Source organism: Macaca fascicularis, chromosome 9, assembly GCF_037993035.2.
Source record: "Macaca fascicularis isolate 582-1 chromosome 9, T2T-MFA8v1.1".
Lineage (NCBI taxonomy): Eukaryota > Metazoa > Chordata > Mammalia > Primates > Cercopithecidae > Macaca > Macaca fascicularis.
In genome coordinates, this window is record NC_088383.1 from 69,413,182 (window position 1) to 69,437,804 (window position 24,623).

At 40.5% G+C, this 24,623-nt stretch overlaps 1 protein-coding gene across 25 annotated transcripts in view; it reads left to right on the forward strand.

Annotated features, from left to right (window-relative positions):
* KCNMA1 (potassium calcium-activated channel subfamily M alpha 1) overlaps positions 1-24,623 on the forward strand; it is a 759,311-nt gene that overhangs the window by 587,686 nt on the left and 147,002 nt on the right. For 24 of the 25 annotated variants that reach the window (XM_065520852.2, XM_065520843.2, XM_065520844.2 and 21 more), the window contains exons 15-16: positions 8,282-8,391; positions 20,091-20,159. In XM_065520852.2, the coding sequence (XP_065376924.1) occupies positions 8,282-8,391; positions 20,091-20,159 (179 nt within the window). Of the gene's footprint in view, positions 1-8,281; positions 8,392-20,090; positions 20,160-22,517; positions 22,831-24,623 lie in introns of those variants that run through there. The other variant, XM_065520850.2, reaches the window with a different exon arrangement.

Genomic DNA, 24,623 nt, shown 5'->3' on the forward strand with positions numbered 1-24,623 from the left:
ATGATGAGTTAGGTACAGAAGATGAGAGTAAGTGCTTAGAAACTTTCAGAGCAATTGGATGGATTAATTTTATATGGGTTGTGAATCTATGATAAAAATTTTGAATTTGTACCTCACGTATTATCTTTTCATTTTATTTTTTTGTAATTCTTATTGATTGATTGATTGTCTCATCATGTTGCCCAGACAGGTCTCAAACTCCTTGGCTCAAACGATCCTCCTGCCTTGGCCTTCCAAAGTGCTGGGATTACAGGCGTGAGCCAGTGCCTGGCCTGTAATTCATTTTTATTAGACTTTGCAAAAAAATGGATATTAGAAATAAAAGCTAAACCCTGGTCCCTCACCTCAGATGGGGTGAGAAGGGCTGCCCTGGAAAACCCTGCATACGAAGCTGAACTACCCTGAGGTTGCTTTGGCAGACACCTGCCTGAAAACATTTACTTTCTGCTCAATTTACCCAAGTAATTATTTTCAGTGGTATTTTTAAGAAACCTTATTATTTGAAGGACATGTAAAGATGTTCTTTACTATTAGCAAGGTTGCAAAACGAAATTCCTATTTGGACAGACAGTGAATAGACCCATCTTTAAAAAGGTCTCTTAACTGTAAACATAGAGAGAAACAAAACATTTCTCTATATTGGAGAGAAAATTAAGGAGAGGGTGGCAAAACCTTCTATGCGTTAAAAAGAAAGGACCAGTTTTCTGCCACATGTGTAACACTTTAAAAAAATTTCTCAATAATTATTATTTTAAAAAGTTCTCATATCACTCTTGCTGTTAACCCCTCCTTTACCTTCATTTCCTCGGGCACTCTGTCTTTCCAGAAATAATCCTGGTTGGGATAATGGAGTGAGGGAAAATGCCATGTATTCTGGCACTGTCTTTTAATCTCTCTCTGAACACCTCATGTGGGCTGATTCTTTTTTCATAGTGTCTGATGGAAGAAATCTCATTTGATAGTCTGCAGCCTACTTGTCTGGGAGTAAGAGATTTGGCCCAAGTCCACTCCGAAATTAATATTTGGAGTTGTTTATTTATTTGTTCATGGCTTAAGCAACCAGTTTTCTGGCATTCCATCAAATCCCCCCAAAATTGTTTTAACTGACATTGTCCTGAAGCCTTTGGAAAAATCTGAGATCTTTTTGTCCTATTCACACATTCTGAAAAATGCTCTCTGAAATAAGCCATAATTGTGGAATGCCAAATTGTTATGGAGTCCCTGAAATCCAAGCAACTTTCAGAAAGGCAGCTGAACTGAGTCCACATCCAAGAAGTTCAGCGTTGAGATGCAGTTTGGCACAGAGAAGAAATACATTCTGAAAAGGTGCAAATCACTATTCTCTTCTGCTTTCTTCCTTTGGCTTCAGCTTGATCACTAGTTCGCTCCACCCCAGAAAGCTGTGCAGCGAGGCATTCTCTGTGCTGGCACCATTTGGACCTCAGCTAGCAAGACTCAAACATTTCATTTTGTTTATTCTATGAATTGCTTTTAGGATTTGCAATTATACTGAAGAACGAAGAGGCTAAGAGGTGGAGAAGGAGATAACCTCATGCCCTTTGATAAAAACTGGGGCAAGTTTGTTGACATTGGAACATAGAGGGAAATAGAGGAGGAGAGAATCTGACAAGTCCCATGATGAAGTCTTCTTAATGCCTTGCTGGCCTTAACATCGTACTTTTCAGCAAGAAATGAGAAAACGCAAGATTCAATTAAACTTTTCCCCTTGACAGAGCATGCTGTTGAGGAATGGATACAAATTTCCCCCCATCCATTTTAGTAACCAGCCCAAACATTCATCAACTAGAGCCCATCAATTTTATTTTCATGTTTAGTATTGTAGGCAAAGACTTGACACATTTTGTGGGGTTTTCTTGGGGGGTGGGGTCAAGATAAATATGTTTTAATGGCATCTGAGATATGCCAGTCAGTTCATATGACTGCATTCTGTTTCAGACAATCTTATTATAAAGGACAGTGACAATGTGTTGTGTAATTTATATATATATAAATATTCCTTCAAATGTGGCTAATTCTTATTAAGCACTTCTAAGATTTAAAACTGTGGATCCTTTACAAGAAGAATATTCACTGAAAATTCAGATAGACTTTTTAAAAACAGTAAATGTAATAAGTTCTTGTGAATACACTAACCTTCTACTAACCGTTTTGGGCAGTGTTAGTGTGTATATGTTACGACTCATCTCTTCTTATTGCAGCTATTAACATAATGGTCATTGGTTTTTTATAATTTCCTTTTAGTTCTTTACTTTTGATATGCATACTATAATATATATTTGGATTAAAAGAGTATGCCTGTTTTCAATTAAATAAGGACTGGTATATGACAGTCTTTGGAATTATTTGTATGACTTCACGGGTAGAGATGGACTTTTGCAAGATTATTTGGCTGTAATCAACACAGTTATTCAGACTCTTTACTGGGTACAGAAATCATGACGGCTGTAACACCCTCCCAGCCAGGAGAGTTGAATTTTTCACATTCACCGGGCTGTTAGCATTAGAGAAACACAGTTTCACTCTAATCAGAGGAAGCATAAAAAATAAAAGGCATCATTACCAACCCACCATTAGTGACACATGCGGAACCTGGGATCAGGAAGGTGTGACTTCCCACGGAGCCAAGGCTGAGGTTTCCAGTTGGAGGGTATATTTGATGGGGGAGCTGTCTGCCCACGGATTGGTGTGAAACCATTTGCTTGGGAGGTTCAACTAGACTGGTTGAAAAATTAGATAATGAAGAGTAGATAAATAAGACAGTAAGAGGTGTAGGCAAGCTAGTTCATTGGCTCAATCCCCTGTTCTCACTGATGATCCCGTGTGTATTTGATGAATAAGGACCCACAGAGCATCACCTGCTCATCTTTGCTAGGCACTCTTCTAAAACAGCTGGGGTTTGATGTGACAGCCAAAGGATAAATTGCTGCCTCAGGAAATGCTCTGCCTTTGACTGATTGCTGAATGGCTGGCAAATTAATTCTGGCACCTTTCCCTAAGTCATTTTGGTCCCATTCCTTCATTTTTTTCTGCTGAGAAGTGTGTCTTCACATTACAGTTAAAAATACATTGACAACACAAATGTGGGGAACAGCATGTACTATTTTAGGAAAGAAGTTGTAGGCTAGGAAGGTTCCATTTTGTGTGACAGAAACCACACTTTTATGCTCTGAGAGGAGGCTTGAACCACCCTTTCAGCTAGAGCCAAAATGGATTATTACTCCTTGCTAGACGTCTCTTAAAGTCATGGGCTACAGAGTTTGGGGTTTTGAGTGCTTGACGGGCTTTGGTTTTGAAATTTGATATTTGCCTCTTAGGTACTTGTATACAGCAAATCCTCCCCGTCTGCCCAAATCCTAACCCCTCTATCTTTGTGTTGGATGGTTAAGAGTGTGAACTCTGAATCCTGTTTGTACCGCGGATTCACTTTGTGACTGTCAGCAGGTTTCTTAACCTCTCTGTGCCTCAGTTTTATCATCTATAAAAGGGGAGTTCATAATGACAATAACTCCCTTCACCTGGTCCAGATTTCTTTGTTCACTTTCATTTTCTTAGTATTAAACACAAGGTTTTATTTATTTATTTTAGAGACAGGATCTCTCTCTGTTGCCCATGCTGGAGTGCAGTGGTGCAATCATAGCTCCCTGCAGCCTTGAACTCCTGGGCTCAAGCTATCCTTCTGCCTCAGCCTCTTGAGTAGCTGGGACTACAGGGGTGTGCTATCACACTTGGCAAATTTTTTAATTTTTTGTAGAGATGGGGTCTTCCTGTGTTGCCTAGGCTGGTCTCAAACGTCTAGCCTCAAACTTCCTGCCTCAGCCTTCCAAAGTGCTGGGATTACAGGTGTGGCCAAGGATTTAAATTCAATATATTTTGCACTGACTTTTTTTTCTGTCTAAGAATGCATTGTATGAGAAATGTACACTTTTGTTTTTGCTTTTCAAAAATAAGTCGAAGATATCACACTCGAGACTTAGAATAGTAACCTTGATAGAAGGTGACAATTTCAGCCCTTGGGTCGGTATAAAGACTGAGGTTCTGTTGCTGAGTTTGCGATGCACTATGATGTCATGACTCTGGGTTCTCACTCCTGACTCGTCTGATATGATCGGCCTATTCCTGTCCTTTTTCTGGCATGACTTAAGGATTAAATGGTCTCAGTATTAATTATAATTACTGATTCTCCTGCTCTTATGTTTTACATAAGGGTTTTAAAAATCTTCTTAATTGTGATAAAATACTCATATAAAATTGGCTCTTAATCATTTTTAAGCATGTAGTTCAGTGGTACATTCACATGGTTGTGTGACCATCACTACCATCCACCTCTGGAACTCTTTTTATCTTGTAAAATGGACACTCTGTCTCAGTTAAACAATGATTCCCCATTCCCTCTCCCTCCAACCCTTGGCAACCACCATCCTACTTTCTGTTTCTATGCATTTGAGGACTCTAGGTACCTCATATAAGTGGAATCATAACATAATTGCCCTTTTTGTGATTGGGTTATTTCAATTAGCATAATGCCTTCAAGGGTCATCCATGCTGTAGCATGTGACAGAATTTTCTTCTTTTTTAAGACTGAATAATATTCCATTGTAAATTATCAGACTTTGTTTATCTAGTCATCTGGCCATGGACACTTGGGATGCTTCCACCTCTTGGATATTATGACTAATGGTGCTGTGAGTGTACAAATGTCTCTTAGAGATCCTTCTTCCATTTCCTTTGAATATATGCCTAGAAGTGGAATTATGAATCCAGTGGTAATTCTATGTTTAATTTTTTGAGGAACCACCATACTGTTTTCCACAGTGGCTGTGCCACTTTACATTCCCACCAACTACATACAGTGCTTGAGAAGATGACAGTGTAATTCAATTAGCAATTTTAGCCTCTTTTAAAAGTGAAATTCCTTTACCAGAAACCTCAAAAACATATTGACTATCCATATGGAAATAGTGTTAAAGATGTGGAAATCTTAAACAGATGGCGATGACAACGGATTTAAATGCCCCAGCATTTATTCAGTTGATTCGATGCTACTAGGTCTAGTGTGTAGAGGTTATCTGCAGGTCTACACAAGGATGTGGAAGAGGCATTTTGTTTTCTAGAACATTCTGTACTTTTTTCTACTTATTTGACTTTTAGTCCTCAAGCATTTCTGATTAGCCACAAAGGCAAACTTGCAGGAAAAATGATATGGAAAAATCATTAAAAGTCAGATATATGTGGTCAGGTATATCATAATCAGATATATCTGGTGCTTTCTCCAGCAAAGATAAAAATATGGGGAAGTAAATACCAGTTTTGATTTAATCAGAAACTAGAACAGATCCTAAGATGAAAAATATATGCAATCAATAATTGCTGAATGAATGACTCAATAGAACAATTTTTGCTAAATTCAAAACAAACATGAATGATATTGTTACCCTACAAAGAATGTGTTCCTTCTTATTTAAAAAGTTTAGTGATTCACCTACAATAAAATTTGGTATAAAGAATAGCTTCATTAGGACACAAAGGCATGAAATTCTGACCAAAACTAAAAGAACCTTGTTAAAACCACATTAATTGAGGAATACCACCAATGATCGATAATAAAGGTTTATATTTTCATTATTTTTGATAATCAGTTGTTGTATTTAAATTAGACCATAAACAACACATTATAAAAGAACATATATGAAAAGAATAGGCCGAATTCTTTTACTTCAGGAATACTATTTGCCCATAAGGCTCTAGTATAGGGATTTATAATTAGTGAGACCTCATATAGTATCCCATTCATTAATAAAACAAATATGCTAATACTGTTTCCCAAATATTCTATATTCCAACATTTTTTACTAAGGCAGATTAGGCTTTCTTCAAATTAGTTAGAGTTAGTGACCTTTGCTTATAAGTCAAGCATATCTTTTATTCAAAAAAAATTATTGAGATCCAATGGTTTGGAGAAATTAAAAAGTTCATGCTTAGCTAAACACATTGCAGTTAATTTTTAAAATCATACCATTTAGCAATAGAATTGGTTGAGTGACTTTTTTTTTTTTAAAGACCCCACTCTAGGGAAGGCCAATTTGTAGATAAACAGCTCATACCTAGCAACACTGCCTAGCTAATGTCTCACCTGTGGGAGTAGGTTGGAAGCAGCTCAAACAAATGAGGTTAACCTACATAATCTAATCACCCAGATTGAGCAAAAAAACAGACAGAAAGCACAGAGTCAGGGGGCCTTCAGTTTATTTCTAAATTTTTTCCGGCTTTTGTATGCTGGAGTGTCTCCAAGTAGATGGTAGGTGTGTCCTTGCCCACTGTTCCTAGGTCCCCTTCTGATCCACTTGTTGCATTTCTCCCAGTTAACTGACTGGCCACAGGCAAGATGCCTTTGAATACAAGATCAGCACAAGACATTCTAAAGAGCCACTTCCTGTTGGCGGGGTGGCTTCCTTTCATCTTCCTCTTACCCAAGCCCCCACTGGAAGGGAAGCCTGAGAGGTTGCAGCCAAAGACACACAGCTTGCCCTCCTTCCCTCAGGGAGGCCTGTGAGATCCCTAAGCTCCCAAAGTGGCTCAACATTCTCCTTGTGATTCACCAGTTTCTAAAGACTGACTCCATTGTAAGCCCGCAGTGGTGGTGCACGCCTGTAATCCCTGCATTTTGGGAGGCCGAGGCCAGCAGATCACTTGAGGTCAGGAGTTTGAGATCAGTCTGGCAAACATGGTGAAACCCTGTCTCTACCAAAAATACAAGAATTAGCCGGGCATGGTGGTACACATCTGCAATTCCAGCTACTCAGGAGGCTGAGGCAAAAGAATCTCTTGAACCCAGGGGGCAGAGATTGCAGTGAGCAGAGATCCCACCACACTGCACTCCAGCCTAGGTGACAGAGCAAGACCGTCTCAAAAAAAAAGAACATTTACTACACTGTGAAATCCTTCCAGAGATACCTAGCGTGAAGAGGGTTGCTGGGAAAACCAACTAAACTTGACTACTTAGAGAAAATGCATATTTTAATGAAATTTGGAGCAAGACCTCTCTGAAACTACATTTTACTTTTGTGATACTCCTTTTGAAATTTGGAGCAAGACCTCTCTGAAACTAACATTTTACCTTTTGTGATATTCCTTGTGAGGTCAGAAAAATCTGTCATTTTGTGCAAAGTGGAAATATGCTGTTTCATTATAATATGTACATGCTCATTATAAAAGCCTTCGACAATACAGGAATCTATAGAGAAGAAAGTATCATTCTACCACTCAGAGGTAACAACTCTTAGTGTTTTGATATAAAGCTTCCTAGATTTTTTTTACAGCTTTACAAACACTCAGATAACTATAGGGCATCTAAAAAATAGGATCAGATTATATACACTATTTTATAATGTGCCTTTTTACAGAATTTATACATGAACAGGTATACATTTTCATTATAATTTTTAATTGCTTCTTAGTATTCCATTGTATGTGTGCCATTTATGGTTATTTCCCATTTTTCATTAATAGAAAGGACGTTCTTGTATGTTTTTTTAACCTGTGTTTTCCTGTGTCTTTGCTATGAATACTTAAAACAGATTGTTGTGTAAAATACTATGTACTTTTACAAATTTTGATAATAATTGCAAAATTGCTCTTCAAAACAGTTGTATCAATTTCCTTGCCCACTAATGTTGTGGGTGAGTGCCCATGTCTCCACACCATTAGAAGTCATACAGATTAAAGACCAGGTACAGTGGCTCACACCTGTAATCCCAGGACTTTGAGAGGCAGTGGCAGGAGAATCACTTGAGTCTGGGAGTTTGAGACAAGCCTGGGCAACATAGCAAGACCCTGTATCTAAAAAAAAAAAAAAAGAAAGAAAAAGAATTGCCAGGCGTGGTGATGCACACCTATAGTCCCAGCTACTCCAGAGGCTGAGACAGGAGGATTGCTTCAGTCCAGGAGTTCAAGGCTGCAGTGAGCTATGATCCACTGCACTCCAGCCCAGGCAACAGTAAGACCCTGTATGAAAAAAAAAAAAAAAAAAAGGAAAGAAATCACACAGGTTAAAAAAGAAGTGGTATTTTAGAGGGCACACATTTTATGAATTTAGGGTCATTGAGGACTTTATATGGGTGCAGAGGCTGTGTTCCTGATTGCCGAAAAGGTCACCATTATCTAACCAGCACATTCATTTGTTTGCCTGAGAGTATAACTTAGGTTTCCCTTTTACAGCCCACCGTCATATTTTAAACTCTCCGCATGTGTTCCTTTCCTTCAGATTGAGGAAGACACGTGGCAGAAATACTACTTGGAAGGAGTCTCAAATGAAATGTACACAGAATATCTCTCCAGTGCCTTCGTGGGTCTGTCCTTCCCTACTGTTTGTGAGTAAGTGACCATTAACTGGATGCTCTTTGGCTCTCAGGGATATTGAACGTGCCCCTTGCAAGAAAGCCTCGCACCTCTGCTGGGTACAGCCGGAGCACTTGACAATTGCTAAGGGTATCCTGTGTGCTCGGCCCCATGTGAGGAACAGAAGGGTGGGTCATCACATGGTCCCTGCCTCGGGAATTTCCACTGGCCCCACTTTTCTTGACAGGCCTGAGAGTCTTGGACTTGGATTCATCATTTATGCTAACTTATGAACTACAGTTATCCTGCATGCCTCCTGTGATGTAGACACATTCATGAACAGTGGCGTAAACCCCTGCCTGTCTGATTCTAATAGGGCAAAACAAATCTTGCCAGCCCCTCAATGAAAGGAATTTTAATCTGTCTTCCAATCAAGTCTGATCATAGAGACAACAGAAGCTAATGCAATAAAGCCATTCAAAGTACTTTCACCCTTTGCTGAGGAAATGTGGAACCAAATATACAGAAGGAGGCCTTGAGCCCCAACAGAGGCAACTGCCATGTTATAATAATAACAAGTCTTAGCTTCTCTTTCTACTGGCTCAGCAGGATGGATCAAAGCCACCTGCCATGGCCACTGCAGGTAGAATAGATGGTCACCTATGGGGGATGACCTCAAGAGCTCTAGGTGTCTGCCGTGAGGCATGACAGTGCCTCAGATTCCTCACTTAGAATCCTCATGTCTGTAATCACAGCACTTTTGGAAGCTGGGGTGGGAGGATCACTTGAGGCTAGGAGTTCAAGACTAGCCTGGTGTCTTGAACCAGGTGTGTGGTGGCACACACATATGGTCCTAGCTACTCTAGAGACTGGGATAGGAGGATTGCTTGAGCCCAGGAGGCTGAGGCTGCAGTGGGCTATGATTGCACCACTGTACTCCAGCCTGGATAACAGTGAGATTATATCTCTAAAATAATAAAAAAATAATAATCTCAGATGTTGAGTTTAAGATGAACAGGGTCTTTGTGCCCATTGAAAACACAAACTCCCTGAGGTTGGTGAAACATTAAGCCTGATCTCCTGACACCTTAGCAAAGGATTTGACAAGTATTCTTCTCACTGGGGAAAAACAGGGGGATCTGGGAGCTCACTGGGCTGAGGAAGAAAAGCCATTTGCTTGGGCTTCCTGCCTACTTACAAACCAAATCACCTTCCCGAAAGAGAGGTCTGAAGACATCCAGACAAAACCGATTGGGCTTTACCACAAAGGAGAGGACAATGCTGGGTGCCCTTGGCCTCCTCTGTATTGCGGTTTTCTTTCTGTATGCAGGAGGGAGGGAGGCGGAGCGCTTGGTGTTTACCTGGAGCCTCCTGTCACTGAACACAGCAGGTGCACTCTGTCAGTCCCTGGGCCCAGACCCTAAGCAATCCAAAATGGTTTGGCTGTTTACTGAAATTTCTCACCCTGTCTCTAAGCGAAAGTTTAAATGCTAAATGGACTGGAAAAATGAATAGGTAATTGATTCGGAAGGAGTTATTTTCTGAAAATGGATGCCCTATTGTGACTCCCATGTGTGCCTTTCTTTGAGAGCTATTTCTCTTCCTGCCACTGAGAGGAGTTAACCATTCAGAGGCATTGGGTCCTGGAACACTGAGGCTGTCCCAGGGGATCTCCCCCTCCTTGGAGCTTGGCCTGCCTAGGATAGAAAGCCCCGGGGGAAAGCAGGCTTTTTAACGGAAGCTAGTTTTATAAAAAGGCAATTGAAGCCTTGTCTTTCTAATGTGGTGGTGGTCTGAGCACAGAGACGAGCTGCCAGCGCCTGCAGGGAGTCTTAGGCTGGTGAGGGCGTCAGCAGGGGCTCCGTCAAGCCCCCTTCCTTGGCTGTGGAGTTTCCCTGGCCTAACTGGTGTTTGTGTCTAACAAGAGTGCTCCCTCCCCAACCCCCAGGCCCTTCTTGCTTTTCCGCCCTTCTCTTACTCTGCTCCTGGTAACTGAGAGGGTTCCTCTCACGGGTAACTTGAAGGGTTAGGACTGCTCCCCCTACAGGCTCTAAATGAGATACTTACAAGGTACATTTGACTACATTAGTGTTTAATTTCATAAAAACTAATTGCTGATATTTCAAAATAGTGGTATTTCACGTAAAAACTAGATTTCTGGCTTCTTTAGAAAATCTAATGTGACAGTGCAAGACCTACATTTCCTCTGAATGCTAACTGGCTCCAGTTTGATGCAGCAAAGGGGTTAGTGTAGTCATGTAGTCACTCCTCCCTGATACCTTAAACCAGGCCAGATTCACACATAAATCCCAGGCCTGGCCCTGTGGATGTGTGAGTTTGCCAACCCTGACCCACTGGGGGGTATGGAACTTCACTGGCCTTCAGCCAGCTCAAGAGCTGGCACCAGTGGCTCTGTGAATATTCCCTTTGATTGATTTTAGTATTTAGAACATGTCCCAAGGAGGAGACAAATTGTTGTCAGATAATTTAGTATTTGCTCAGTAAAGCTTCTGGAATATATATATATATCCCACTTCTGGGGGGATATATATATCCCAAAATATATATATATATATCCCACTTCTGATGTGAGTGAGAATGTGTACAACTTAGTGCTATTATTCGTTTAATACAATGATACAGCAGAGGTAGAAATGATCAATAAAGGAAGGACATTTAATGAGATTTAGGAACATCCCAAAACATTGAAGCTCTCCTCAAGCATTTGATTATCTGGAGGCTTAATTATCTGTGTTTTCTACTTTAAATTAAAGAAAAGCCATAACTCAAAGTTACCAGCAGTTTAATGATAACACTCTTCAATTCAGGTTAATTAAAGCACAGCCGTAATTAGAGTGTAGTGTTGTACATCACTGGGCTGGCACGTAAGTATTTTCATTACAGTAAGAATTGGCTATTCAATTTCAAAATGACATAAAGGATGCCAAAATATATTTTAAGCTGGTTCACGGAGAAGAAAAAGAATTGGGGAATATTCTGAGTATCATAAAGCACAGATAAAATATACAGATTTTCCGAGCAGTTTCTGTAATTATACGCTGCACTAAAACAATATGCAGCCAATAACATCTTAAAGCATGGAAAGAAATAAATGTGCTTTTTCTCTGGGCTGGCAAAATGCTGCCTTGCAGGGTGGGATTGGGAGAGCTTGGAGTTTTCTCAGAAGCTAGGAGAGTCATTCTATGAAAAGATATGGGAGCAGGATGTAGGGGTGAAATTTGAGGTTGTTTCCCAAGAGAACAGGAAGGGGAACAAAAGAGGCAGTGGGGTCAGAAGGTCCTGCCACCCCGAAAGCTATCTCTGTGAAAATTTCAAGCCAAGAGATTCTCAGTGTAGCCTTCAGTCTGTGGCTGAAGGCCCAAGAGCCCCTGGCAAATCACTGGTGTAAGTCCAAGGGTCCAAAAGCTGAAGAACTTGGAGTGTGATGTTCAAGGGCAGGAAGCATCCAGCACAGGAGAAAGATGAAGGCTGGAAGACTCCACAAGTCTAGTTCTTCCACATTCTTCTGCCTGCATTATCCTAGCCATGCTGGCAGCTGATTAAATGGTGCCCGTCCAGAGTGAGGATGGATCTACCTCTCCCAGTCCACAGACTCCAATGTTAATCTCCTTTGGTAGCACCTTCACAGATATGCCCAGGAACAATACTTTGCATCCCTCAGTTCAATCAAGTTGACAATATTTAACCATTACAGGTGCTTACCCCAATTTCCTTCTCTGAAATAGGAGTGCTATGACTTATCTGTCAGTACTGGTTAATGTCTTTTCTCCCTCTCCCTCCTCTCCTTTTCCCTCTACCATTTATCTTTCTCGTTGAATATAATAGAAGCACTTAGAAAGAAAGAAACACATTGCAAGCTATATGTGTATCCAATTTATATTTACTTTTAACCTTTAGGAAATTCTCTTATCAGTTAGTCACCAATTAACCAGATATTTAATGAATTGGGATATGTGCATCATTGTGCCAAGCTTGGTGCCACTTCTAGAGGAAACTGCCTACTAGATTTGATCAAATATGTGCATGAAAAGATTAATAGCAATACTTACAAATGCCAACAAATGCCAAGTAAAATATTCAGTTTGCCGGGGTTGGCTGCCTCCAGAGTTTACGGTCTGGCTAAGGAACATCTGGCTAAGGTACCCATCCTCAGAAGACCTAGGCACCCACTGATAAGTGCTTTGGTAGATGCACACAGCTGGGATAGAGATGCTGAGAGTTATAGGGACATCTCCCTGTAGGCTGGGGGGACATGGGGGTGCTTCCTGGAAGAGATGACATTTGAGCTGTGTCTTGTCAGGAGTTTTGATTCAGATGGGGGATAAAGAAGGAAGAGGATATTCTAAGTGGAGGCTGCGCCACATAGTACCATAGGGAACTCTCTCAACACGTAGGTCTCCGAGATTTTCCAGTTAGAGCAAATTGATTTCCTCTTTAGATGAGAGAAAGAGATGCATCAGATTTATTTTGACTTGTGATTTTTTTTTTGGAAACTGATAACAGTGTTTTTTTATGCACACTTGCAAAAGTGAGGGTGCACTCCCCTACCCCAGGGAGGGCAGAGGGGAGGGGAGGGGCTGGACAAGGAGGAACTGCAGGAAACCCCAGGTTCAGCAGTTGGGCTGCCTCAAGAACACTGTGTTCTAGGTTCTGAATTTCACGGTGAGCTTGTGAGTCGGTCATTCATCATTTGCAAAATATAAAAGCTGAATTGTATCTGGTTTTACAGCTCAGAGGGGATTAGGACAAAAGATGTATTTAAAATATGGTGTGTGTCTCTCTCTGTCCCTCTGCAGCTGATGGAGCAGTTAAAATTCAGATTTGATGTGGAGTATTTAATGCCTGGGTAACTTGGCGAACTCCGATCAGATCTTCCCCAGCTGTGCTGAAGGGCAGGAGTTCTGTCCCCAAGCCCACGGGCTAGTATGGATGCTACTGTGCTGGTTTAAGAGTGCAGGGGGGATTCTCTATTCCCTCCTCTACTCCCTGCATTCAGTGTTCCCCTCCCAAATTCAGAAAATCATGCTCTCAACCTATGTTGTTTTGCACAGACAGATCTTTAAAAAGCAGCAGCTTGGGGAAATTTAAAATTTAAGACCGCCCGGAGAAAGCTGGGCCTCTTGCCCAATGAAAACTGTAGCTAGTTTAACTTGAGTTCTGTGAAATGATTAGTTTTTAGAGAAAGACATCCAAATTTGAACATGGAGCAGAAAGAAACCAGGCAGACCCAATTGTTATATGGTAGATTTCTTTAGCCTGACTGCAAAAATGAGCATTTTAAGTGCATTTATGGAGAGACTCAGATCTCGCTCTCTCTTTCTCTCTTTTTTTTTTTTTTTTTTTTTTTTTTGAGACGGAGTCTCACTCTGTAGCCCAACCTGGAGTGCAGTAGCGTGATCTTGGCTCACTGCAACCTTGTCCTCTGGGGCTCAAGAGATTCTCCTGCCTCAGCCTCCCAAGTAGCCTCTAGTCCCAAGGTACTAGAGGCATGCACCACCACACCTGGTTAATTTTTTTGGAGTTTTAGTAGATATAAGGTTTCACCATGTTGCCCTGGGTAGTCTCGAACTCCTGAGCTCAGGCGTTCCACCCACCTTGGCCTCCCAGAGTGCTGGGATTACAGGCCTGAGCCACTGCACCTGGCAGATCTCATTTTTTAAAAAATATTTTCCCCTCACAGAACTGGCTCTATTCATCCACTGGTTTGGGGAGTACTGTAATTAGGGTTGAACATATATGAATAGAGATGTGAATACAGTATTGGTGGTTATTTCTACTACAGAGACCCAAGAGGTGACCTTCTATGTGCTAGTGAATAAACCGTTGACCCTAAAGTCTATTGAAATCCTCAGTAACAGGCTACTGAGGCAGTAGTGGGTCCAGAATTCTCTACAGAGGGGTCAGGGAGGGAGTCCTGTTGGAAATGGGGTGGATGCTTGGGCTTTGACTCAACATTGGGTTCTCATAGCAAACACACGGTTTTTTCTTTCATTTTATGTTTCTCATTAATAATAATAGCAAGGCTCTCTAAAAATGCAGTTTCTTCACACTTTAGGCAAAAGTTAATTGTCTATATTAAGTAATGTATTTTTAAACTCTAGAGTCTTAGGTGTGCTAGTGGAGATGGTGTGTCTGTGCGAGTGTGTGTGTGTGTGTGTGTGTGTGTGTGTGTGAAAGAGAGAGAGAAAGAGAATAAGAAAGTGGGGGAGAGGGTGGGGATATTCTGAAACCTTCCCACTCCACTCCTATCAAAGCTTCATAGAGAAATAGAGTCTTAACATTTCCATGAACATTTTAAATCACTTCTATTTTCTTGGTGCTGAGTCTTAGAAATCCTGATGTTTCAAAGTTTCTTTACCTAGATATTTTGATTTCTAGGACCTGTCATTTTAAATTAAAGCTCCTGAATGTGAATCTTTTCCATTTCAACCCGTTGATCCAGAAGACCTGGTTTCCCAACGTGCAGTGTTTGTATCTGTATCTACTTCAATTGCTTGTGCCAACCTGACATTCCCAGGGGCCCTCTGGATAGCTGAAGAGGGGCTGGTGCTTCAGGTGGGGCTGGGTTCAGGAGGAATGATGACAGTTGCTTCTTTCGTCCTCCCTCATCTGACTTGTGGGGTGAGTCCTCTTCAACAGCCCCAGACCTCCTCTTTGTATGTTCTTCCTGAAGGTGCAAACTCTATGACAGGTTTCCATGTTTAATTCACACCAGCAAGTAATCTTTCCAGTCAAGGGGGCTGATTTAATGGCAAGAACAATTTATTTCCCTCTGGGTAGGCAGAAACAGTTGGACTCTAATTCTTAAGAGCCTTTGTTCAGGAACATCTGGGTTGAAACTACTGTAGTTAACAGATGATGTTGGCAGTAAAAAAAAAAAAAAAAAAAAAAAAAAGGCTTTGTATAATGTCGTTGTCAAATTTGGTAGACCTCTACTTAATAATTATCAAGAAAGCAATCTAACTTGTTATTACAACAGTTTTATTGCCGATTGCGGGCTTAAGACCTTTTTGTGACAAGTGGCATTTTTTCTTGAAAAAAGAAGTCATTTCTATTCCCCTGTAATTATTTTTGCAACCAGCAACAGCTTCCTGCGTTGGACATATTGGGGCATTTTATTTTAGAAACCAAGAATTAAATTATTGCTAGCTTATGGCTGATTTTATCCCATTTATCACATAGTGAAGGCTTTCTTGCTTCCTTTTTTCCCCTTACCTCACCTCACCCTGCTTCCTGATTTCACACCAATCCTGTAAATGTTGAAACACTGTAAGTTGAGTAAAGGCAGAATTAGAATAAGGATTAGACGGCTAATGCCCATTCTTCTTTACCAAAAAATGGTGCTGAGTGATGCGAGTAAATGTTTAACCAGAGAACATCAGTTCTGGGTAGACTGAAAGTATATATGTTCTTGAAAATGTAAGGGGTACATAAGGGCATAAGAGGGTCTCTAGAAGGTCCCAAGGACAAATTGTTGTATTTTAGAATTGGACTTGCATCTTGGCATTGTGGACTGAAGGCAAAAATTAGATTCCCAGAGCATATCACTACTTTTATTTCCTTCTGTATCCTTCCTTTCCCATCTGTCCACTTCTAACAAATAAGACAAGCTAAGAAGCAGCTTGTTTCATGATTCTGTACTGACTTCCAAGCTTTCTCTGCATAGAGTTTCCTAGTTTGCCACTTTATCTTTTCTCCATCACTCCAGCCACTCATGAGGTTTACTCCCCATTCATACATGCATTTATTTATCCAGCCTTTACTGAAGGCTTACACTTTGAACTTTGCAAAATGCTAGTGAGGGAAAGCATGCATTCTGTACAGGAAAAACTCAGTCTAGAGGGAAGAGATAAGTAAACAAGTCATTACCACACCAGCTCTCCTGTTCACTCAGCTTGCTCTGCTCTTCCCCACTGGACACCTCCAATAGAGGCTACATCTCTACAACAGGATGTAGTCCTTAAGCCCAGGATTGTGACATTGGCCAACTCTCTGTGGCAGGATCTAACAAAAAAGTGTGATTTGAACACTCACAGAGGGAACCATAGCTCTGCTTCCAGTGTAAATCATGGTTTATTATACTTGATTTGTATTCTGCAATATCCAGAGGATACGTATTATAGTAGGGATTAAAAACTTAGCTACCTGTAAGGTTCAGGCAGTTAGCAACAAAGAATGAAGAGTGAGGCCATCTGAGACAATAGAGAGTGGTGGGGACTGTGGCACATTGGAGAACAAACATCCCATCCAGAGGGATAAGTGCTTCACACCCTTTTCACCATGTGGAATGTGGTGCCAATGTAGCCATATCTGATTTTTCAAGGAAAGCTGAAAAGCCAGTTTTTATGTGAATTCACTTGTTGGCATCTATTTACAGTTTTTTAAAAAACACTGTACTTACCAAACAGAATGTGTCTGCCTGTTGGGCTTGTGACTGCCACTACATTTCCTCTCTTCTGATGAGAAGCATCTGTGCAGCACATTGCATCAAAGACTTGATTTCTACTTTTGGCGTTTTACATAAAAGTCAATTGACCTTGACCTAGTTGCTCTCCTCTGTTTGGACCTCAGTTTGTCATCTGCCTAGGAAGGGCAGGATCGGCCAATCTTGAAGGGCTTGAATCTGAAAATCTGTGTTGTGGCACGGCTTGCCTATGTTCTCTCTGTTCAAATCATTCTATCCCTCTCCTTTCCTTTGGCCAGTGGGCAACAGCTTGTTTTGGGTCAAAGGACTTCTTAAAAAGGGACTTCTATAAGGCATTGTAGAATCATCTTAGGTATGGATTTGAATGTTTTGACATTATGGATTTAAAACTGGAAGAGGACTCAGATCTGCAGGACCACCCTGTATAAGGTTAAGGAATGAATACAAGGCCAGATAGATTTTAGGACTTTCTTGTAGTAGGAAACTCTTTTCTTTTTATATCCAGTTGGTAAATGGTACTGTAGTAACTAGGAAGACATAATTCACCATTACTATGAACTGTTACTTCCCTTCTTACCAGTGGGATTAGGTTTACAAAAGCAATGAAGATATTTGATCCCATGAACTACCAGAGTCCCAAATTGGACTGGTCATTGCTCATAGGATATTAGCAAATTAACCTTTGCACGATCCATACTAAGTTTAAGATCAGCCTTCTCCCTGATGTTTTGGTATTTAACTACTATTTACATTAGAAAGTGGTTACTTAATTTGGTAATGTGGTTCAATAAACATTGCATAAGCTATATATATTTTAAAAACAATTTAAGTTCCAGAAGTAACAGTCCCATAAAGGGTGCACGTTAGCAGTGCTCTTTGGGACATAAATTAAGGAAGGCATTTTCCAACTGTAGTTGGATATGTGTGTTGGTGTTTCAGCAAGCTGCCCAATCAGCACAAAGCCCAGGTCATTGGAATCTTCTGGCAGGAATCAGAAAACCTGCAAATCACAGAAGATCCCAGATATGCCGGTATAGAAATGGTCCTTTGACATCTGACTGTCTGCTGAAGGCACTGCTGGGGACCACAACCTCACATGTAGGAATGAGCAATTGATCTCACTCCCTGGAGAGCATGAAGCCTTCAGCAGTACTTTCCTTGAAAGCAACACATCCCCATATCCAGCACATCTGATTATGTCACTTTTCTATTTTAAACCAACTAAAATCCCCCAATTCCACTTATAATAAGCTGCAGACTCCTTGCTCTGGAAAGCAAAGACCTCATGATCTTGTTCCCACCTCATTTCCTGACCTAATCACTGTCACACTTGACTTTGCTCACTCAGCTGCAGTCTTACTGGATTTATTGCTGATCCTCAAACACCCAGAGCTCTTCGCTGCCTCAGGGCCTTTATGCTTGCTGTTTCTGCTTCCTAGAAAGCTCTTTCCCCATATCTTCTCATCATGCTGTTGTGCTCCCTGCATCCTCAGAATGGTCCTCCTGAACCATCACAGATGATATACCTCTTGTGAGTTACTCTTTATATTCTTAGGTTATTTTATTTTCAACATAGAACTTGTCATCATCTAGGAATTTATTATTTCTTCACTTGTATATTTGCTTATTGTCTGTCTCTCCCAATACAAAATAGGCTTCACTGGAGATCGAGATGTAGTGTATCCTGCCAGGTATCAACTAGACACCTTAGGCAAGTTACATGGACTTTCTGATCCTTGGTTTCATCACGTGTAAAATGGAGCTATCAATAGAAGTCTGAATAATTGGGGTAATAGCTTTCTCTTAGGGATATTGAGGGGATTAAATTGAACCACCAGGAAGCCCTCCCCACATTGTGACCCAGTACCTTATCCCCCTTACAATGCTGGAGCTGAATAAATAAGCGTCAACTCATTGTTCAATCTGTCAGTTAATCAATGTTCTGTTATTCAAAATGGTAATGCTCATTGTAGAAACTTGTCGTACATCATGTATAATTATTTTGTTTATGTGAGCTTTTATTCTATAAGTATGTAAGTGTATAGTTTCATCTAATTGTATTGTATCATTTACATGTTCATGTCTTTTTATATATTTGTTCTATTTACATGTTCATGTCTTTTTGTATAATATTATTTGTTGATCTTATATCTTGCAATATTCTGTGAAAAGCCATTTAGAATGCTAATACCATATTGCATCGTACTTTATTGCCTTATTATTGGACATTTAGGTTGTTTTCTATTTTTCTACTCTATATAAATAATACTTACTCTGAACATCTTTAAGCATAAACATTTTACTGCACCTTTTGTTATTTTCTTAGATTTGAAACCCAGTAAATGGAAACCATTTGTTTGTTTAGCTTCTCTGTATCAGTGTGTCTATTCACTATGCACTGTGGAGAATTCCAAACAAGTTCAGGACTCTTAAGGAAGTTGCTCTGGTTAAGGAGACAAAGTTCAGTCACGAAACAATAGGGAGCGACCATAGCCAGTATAAAATTAACTAAAGGCTCAGTGATTTGGTTACAGACAAGGTGCTGGGAGAGTTTTGAGGATAGAAAATCACAGGGTAGCAGAAACTGGAGAAGACCTACTACTTGGAAGATTAGAGTTGATGTGGCCTGGGAGGATGGGTTGGGAAGAGAGAAGAAGGGATGGGGAGCGGGGGATGCACAAGGGAAGGGATGGAAACAGGAACAAGCCAGCCTTAAAGCAGTCTGCTCTGCAGTCAAGAGCACCAGGCAGATGAGGTGAGACAGCTTGGATGGAGCCAGGAGTGACGATGCCATCGTCATGTGCTGGGCACCTACACAGAGGCCAAGTATTATTACCATCATTCCAAGCACACAGGGGTCTGTTCAGAACAACAATATGAGCCATTTTTACAAAAGACTGAAATGGAATCCAAATAACAGGTCCAGCTGGTCCAAATCTTTCCCTCCCCCTGTAGTTAACATTTTACTACCCGACCGAGTAACTAATGAATCTGGCCCCGTGTAAATCCCCAGGCACAAATCCCTGCTTGGGCTCTGTGTCTAGACAGCCAGACCTGAGTGCAATTTGCACTTTGAGCATCCAGCACCTTATCACTTGCAAGAAATCAGGTTTAACAAGGAAGATGGGGAGGTGTTGCTTCCACCCCTCCCTTTGGCACAGTGCCGGTGGAATGAGGATCCCCCTCCGATAATGACTGCATTAGGAGACTGAAAGATCGTAATAGTGTTTGTTATGTGGCTCTGGTCATTCAGAAGCACTGATTGGGAGGCTTCTCCATCTCATTGCAGGCTGTGTTTTGTGAAGCTCAAGCTCCTAATGATAGCCATTGAGTACAAGTCTGCCAACCGAGAGAGCCGGTAAGTTTGCGGTGACCCAGCGGCCGGCTGACACTTTTGGTGGTGAGAGTGCATTCTGAGAACGGTCGGTTTACTTCTGCTTTCTTGTGAATTATTTATCTGCATGGAACCAGATGTAACACCTCTCTGACCCTAGAGCACATTTCGAGGGTCCCCCGGACACTGCAGCTTCTATGCCAGACCAGCCTGGCATCCAAAGCCCTGCTGGGCATTCAGAGAGTGTTTCTCCAGGGAGGAGGGATGAGTCCTACAAAATATCTCCAGCTGATCATGCCGACCTGGACTTTTCACCTTCTAAGTGTTAAACCAGACCTTAAAACCCTTTTTTACTGCTGTGAGCAAAAAAGCAGGTGGACTCTGGCCTCCTTTACAGCAGCCTTGGGGTAGAGCTGTGAGGGGAGACACCAGCTCTCTTGATAGCCAAATTACAAGCAGCCTATTGTGTACCATATGTGCTTCTCCCGGTGCAACCAAAATCCAGGTGGCAGAATATCAGCTTCATGTAAATGAGCCAGGAGAGTGGGGCTCAGAGGCAGGAGCTCTCTTTATTTATTTATTTTACACTTAATTGTGTGCAAATCAGACTGATGAGGGACTGTGTCTGGTTGAAATAGATAACATCCCAGTCAATATATGAGTTCACGCTGGAGGTGGGAAGCATCATGCTAACAAGAAATTTTGCTGATGGAGTACTGTATGCCTTACAGATAAAATAGAGATGATTTTTTTGCTTCCCAATTCTTGTCAATAGTTTTGGAAGAGAGCTCATTGATAAATGCTCAAGCTTTTGTTCTGTGAAATGACACCCATAGTCTATTCCTTATAGTTCATTTTTTTGATCCTGCAGATGCCCAAATGTAGAGTGCAGATCCCTCCAACAAATACCTTAATACCTGAGCAGAGTACAGGGGAAGACTAGAAGTTTCCTTTTATCATCATTTAAGGAGTTTTCCTTATCTGGGTGAATAACCCAATATAGCCAGACTTTCAAATGTACAGTCTGTGTCTATGACAAGGCAAAACAGAAGAAAAGAAAACACTGGATTGTAAACAGATCAATCCAATGTTTTCTGTTACATTAACTACCAGATCAGATTGCTCACAAAGTCAATCTGATTAAATGTTAAGCTATTTTGAAAACCCAAATCAACCAAAAGGAAGAAAAAATGGTAGATTTGGTGGCCATATGTAGAACATGGCTGTAGCAGTTAACAAGTATGTAGGTAGATAAATATTTTCTTTTTCATGTTGGCAAAGTGAAGAATATTGTTTGCAAAAACTGAGAGTCCTGGTTATTTGTTGTTCAGCAGATGAGGTGGAATTTTCTGGGATTACTGTTTACCCATGTTTTTGCCAATATTCACTTGTACCTGTGTAGGGGAACTGTGTGTATCCTGGATTTTTGCAAATGATATTCTCCGTGTTGCCAAGTCAGCAAATCTTGGTGTAACTTGATGTTCTCTATTTACTTTTGTGCATCTTTCAAAAAAAAAAAAGGTCGTGATGTGGGTGACGTTGATGCTGAATAGTGTTTTTACCATTCTGGAATAATCTGACTGCAGAGATTGCACCCTGAACCTTGAGCAGTTGTCTCTCATTCATTGCCTTTTGGTCCCAAGGAGAGAAAAAGAGCGAAAGGCTGTTAATGGTTCATCGTGAACTCAATGTCACTCTTCTAAGAAAACTAACTCAGAGCACTCCCTGAAGACGAAACTTTTCTTGGATAGGCCCTTCAATTGAGTCACAATTCTGAGATGTTTTCAACAAAGCCATATTTATAGATATAATTTTTAGTATATATATATATTTTTTTAATTTTTTTTTTTCAGAAAAGGGCAAAAAGGACTTGTTTGGCTTTGTTTGGGCTTTCTTTGCGCAGTTACCAGCTTTAATTCTCAAATGTGGCTTGGTCTCAGTGTGGAAGCACATTGGTTCTTGTGGAAAAAGGTGTGTTTGAGGGAATGTGGATCATGCCTCTGAGAAAACACAGGACTTATCAAACACAATATCCATGTTAAAGATAAACATTTTTTTAAATCTTCCCTGAGATAATAATTTTAATGTTCTTCTTCATTTAAAATGTCCCACTTCTTTTCCTCTCACATTTTCTAACCGACTGGGTGTGAAAATTCAAAGGACCTGCTTCTCCTTCCCACCTTCTTTAACCTGTGTTTAACTACCTTCTTTGTTGTTGGTTTCACCCCATGATACTGTTTTCATGCTTTGCCGAAAAACCTTGTTTTCACATGCATCCTTCAAGTGATTTGAAACAAAGGTTTTATTCCTTCTTTCCTTTTGGTGTCAGTCAATTTATTATCAAATTGTTTGATTTTAAATTCTTTTCTTGTCGTTTTGCAGAAGCCGAAAGCGGTATGCACTCTTCGTTAACTTTTCTTCCAACCTCCACCCTCTATCTTCACTCCTAACCACAGGACTAACCATTTGCCAAGAATTCAAGAAGAGAGAGATTATATATATGTATATATAATCTCATTCCCTTGTCTAGTGTATATATATTATATATATGTGTGTGTGTATATATATACATATATATACACCCCTCTCCAACTAAAGTACATACATTGGAAGTAGCCTATTTCTGTTCCTGTTTGATTTGTTGGTTCTTTTGGATGACGCACTAACTTCTTTGCAGGAAACCTAAAAAAGGAAAGGCACACTCCTGTTTTCAGTCATGGCACCAATAATGGGAACAAATACTATGAAAGTTGAACAGGAGGATGCTTCTCTCCAGCCCTTTGTGTCTGTTTCTGTATTGTCCTGATGTGTCTTGGTGTCCATTGGACTCTGGCGCCATTTTGTCTACATACCACATCCACATTCCCAGTGACCTCCTCCTCCCTGTGTTGAGTTTCTTGTCTGTAGAGCAGAGTTCATGTCCTTTTATCCACAAAGCAGAGACCAAGCCCTTACACTTTGATTTTTCTTTACATTTATTTTGGTGATAACATTTTGAATATTTTATTTCTCAGGCAGTGCTCAGTATAGACTTAGAACACTGCTATTAAATTGCCAGATTATCACACTTGATTTACAGAGTTAGTACTGTTTATTAAGACAAACTCGTGGCTCTTTTTTTCCTAGTGTGTTTGGGCATATTTCTTAATACGAAGCTTCTCAATTTCACCATGTGATTTCACCCTGTTTTGCTGCTGTTTTACATTGCATGAAGCATGACTAAATCATCATCAAGGGCATTTAAAAAAAACTTTGGGGTTAATAGTTCCAGGACAGCTTTTCAATAATGTGTTCTCTAAGACAATATTGTTGAAAACATACTCTTGAGATGCCTACTTGTTCATCTTTTCAAGTTACTTTTGTCCGTGATTGTAATCACTATCATGTGTTTGTGTTTGTAGTTGTGTGTGTGTGTGTGTATTTGTCTGTATCTCTTTCCAAAATCTGATTCTTCTGTGATTTTTGGAGTACATGTGTATAGAGGTGGCTTCCTGTCAGTTTGGCATTATTGATATGATCCAACTGCGAGAAGTTACTGCAACACTTTGCATCTTAAAGGTCCACAGTGGTTGCACCTCTGCTGTTGGCTTTTGGCCTTTGAGTCCTTTTATCTTGTGGTGAAGGCATGTTGTGATGTAGGCATGACTTGTCCTAAGTATACCAGAAAATGATTTGGCTTGCTCCCAGAACCAAATATCCAGCATTATCCTTTCTAGATCACCTCTTTCTTCCCCATCCCATATGGCTAATATTTTTTGTATATGCAAAATATATTTGAAAATGCCATTTCTAAAGTTATCGAGATAGATGCAGGCTGAGTAAGTCCTCACCAGTATCTCTGGTGGACGACAGTGGCAGTCATTTGAGTCTGACCAACTGGGAGCAATCTTTATCATGCTGTCTGTGTGTGAGTGAACTGGGCTTAAGTATATTGACACATGAAATACACAAGTGTGTCTCCAATGGTATCCGAAAGTAAAAGTGCGTGTGTCTAGTTGTGTGGGACTCCAGCAGCACATATTTTAAAGCCCAGAAAAAATGAAAAGTTCCAGAAAGGTGATAAGATTTGAGATGTGGGGTTTCTCCAAACTGTGCCTGCACATGGCCTATAAACTACAAATGCAGTCATACTCCCTGAGAGGGGACACAATTGGTTCAAACAAAGTTCCAACTAAGAGTCATTGTATATGAACTTGTGTGATCAAAGAAGCCTCTTCTCAATGGCGTGATTCATCTGGGCATAGCATGAACGGAAACCCTAGATGGTTCTTATTTGCTTGCTTTAGTTAATGAAGTCCCATTAGCTTGCTAGACACAAATATAATTACTACGTTATCAAGTACAAACTATGTTCTCATATGAGTCATGCTATTTTTTTTTTAAATTGCCTGAGGAATGGTACATTACACCTACCAAAAATGAAAGGGAGAGGAGAGAAATATATATCTATCATATTTACCTGTAATGGATAGACATTTCCTTAAACAA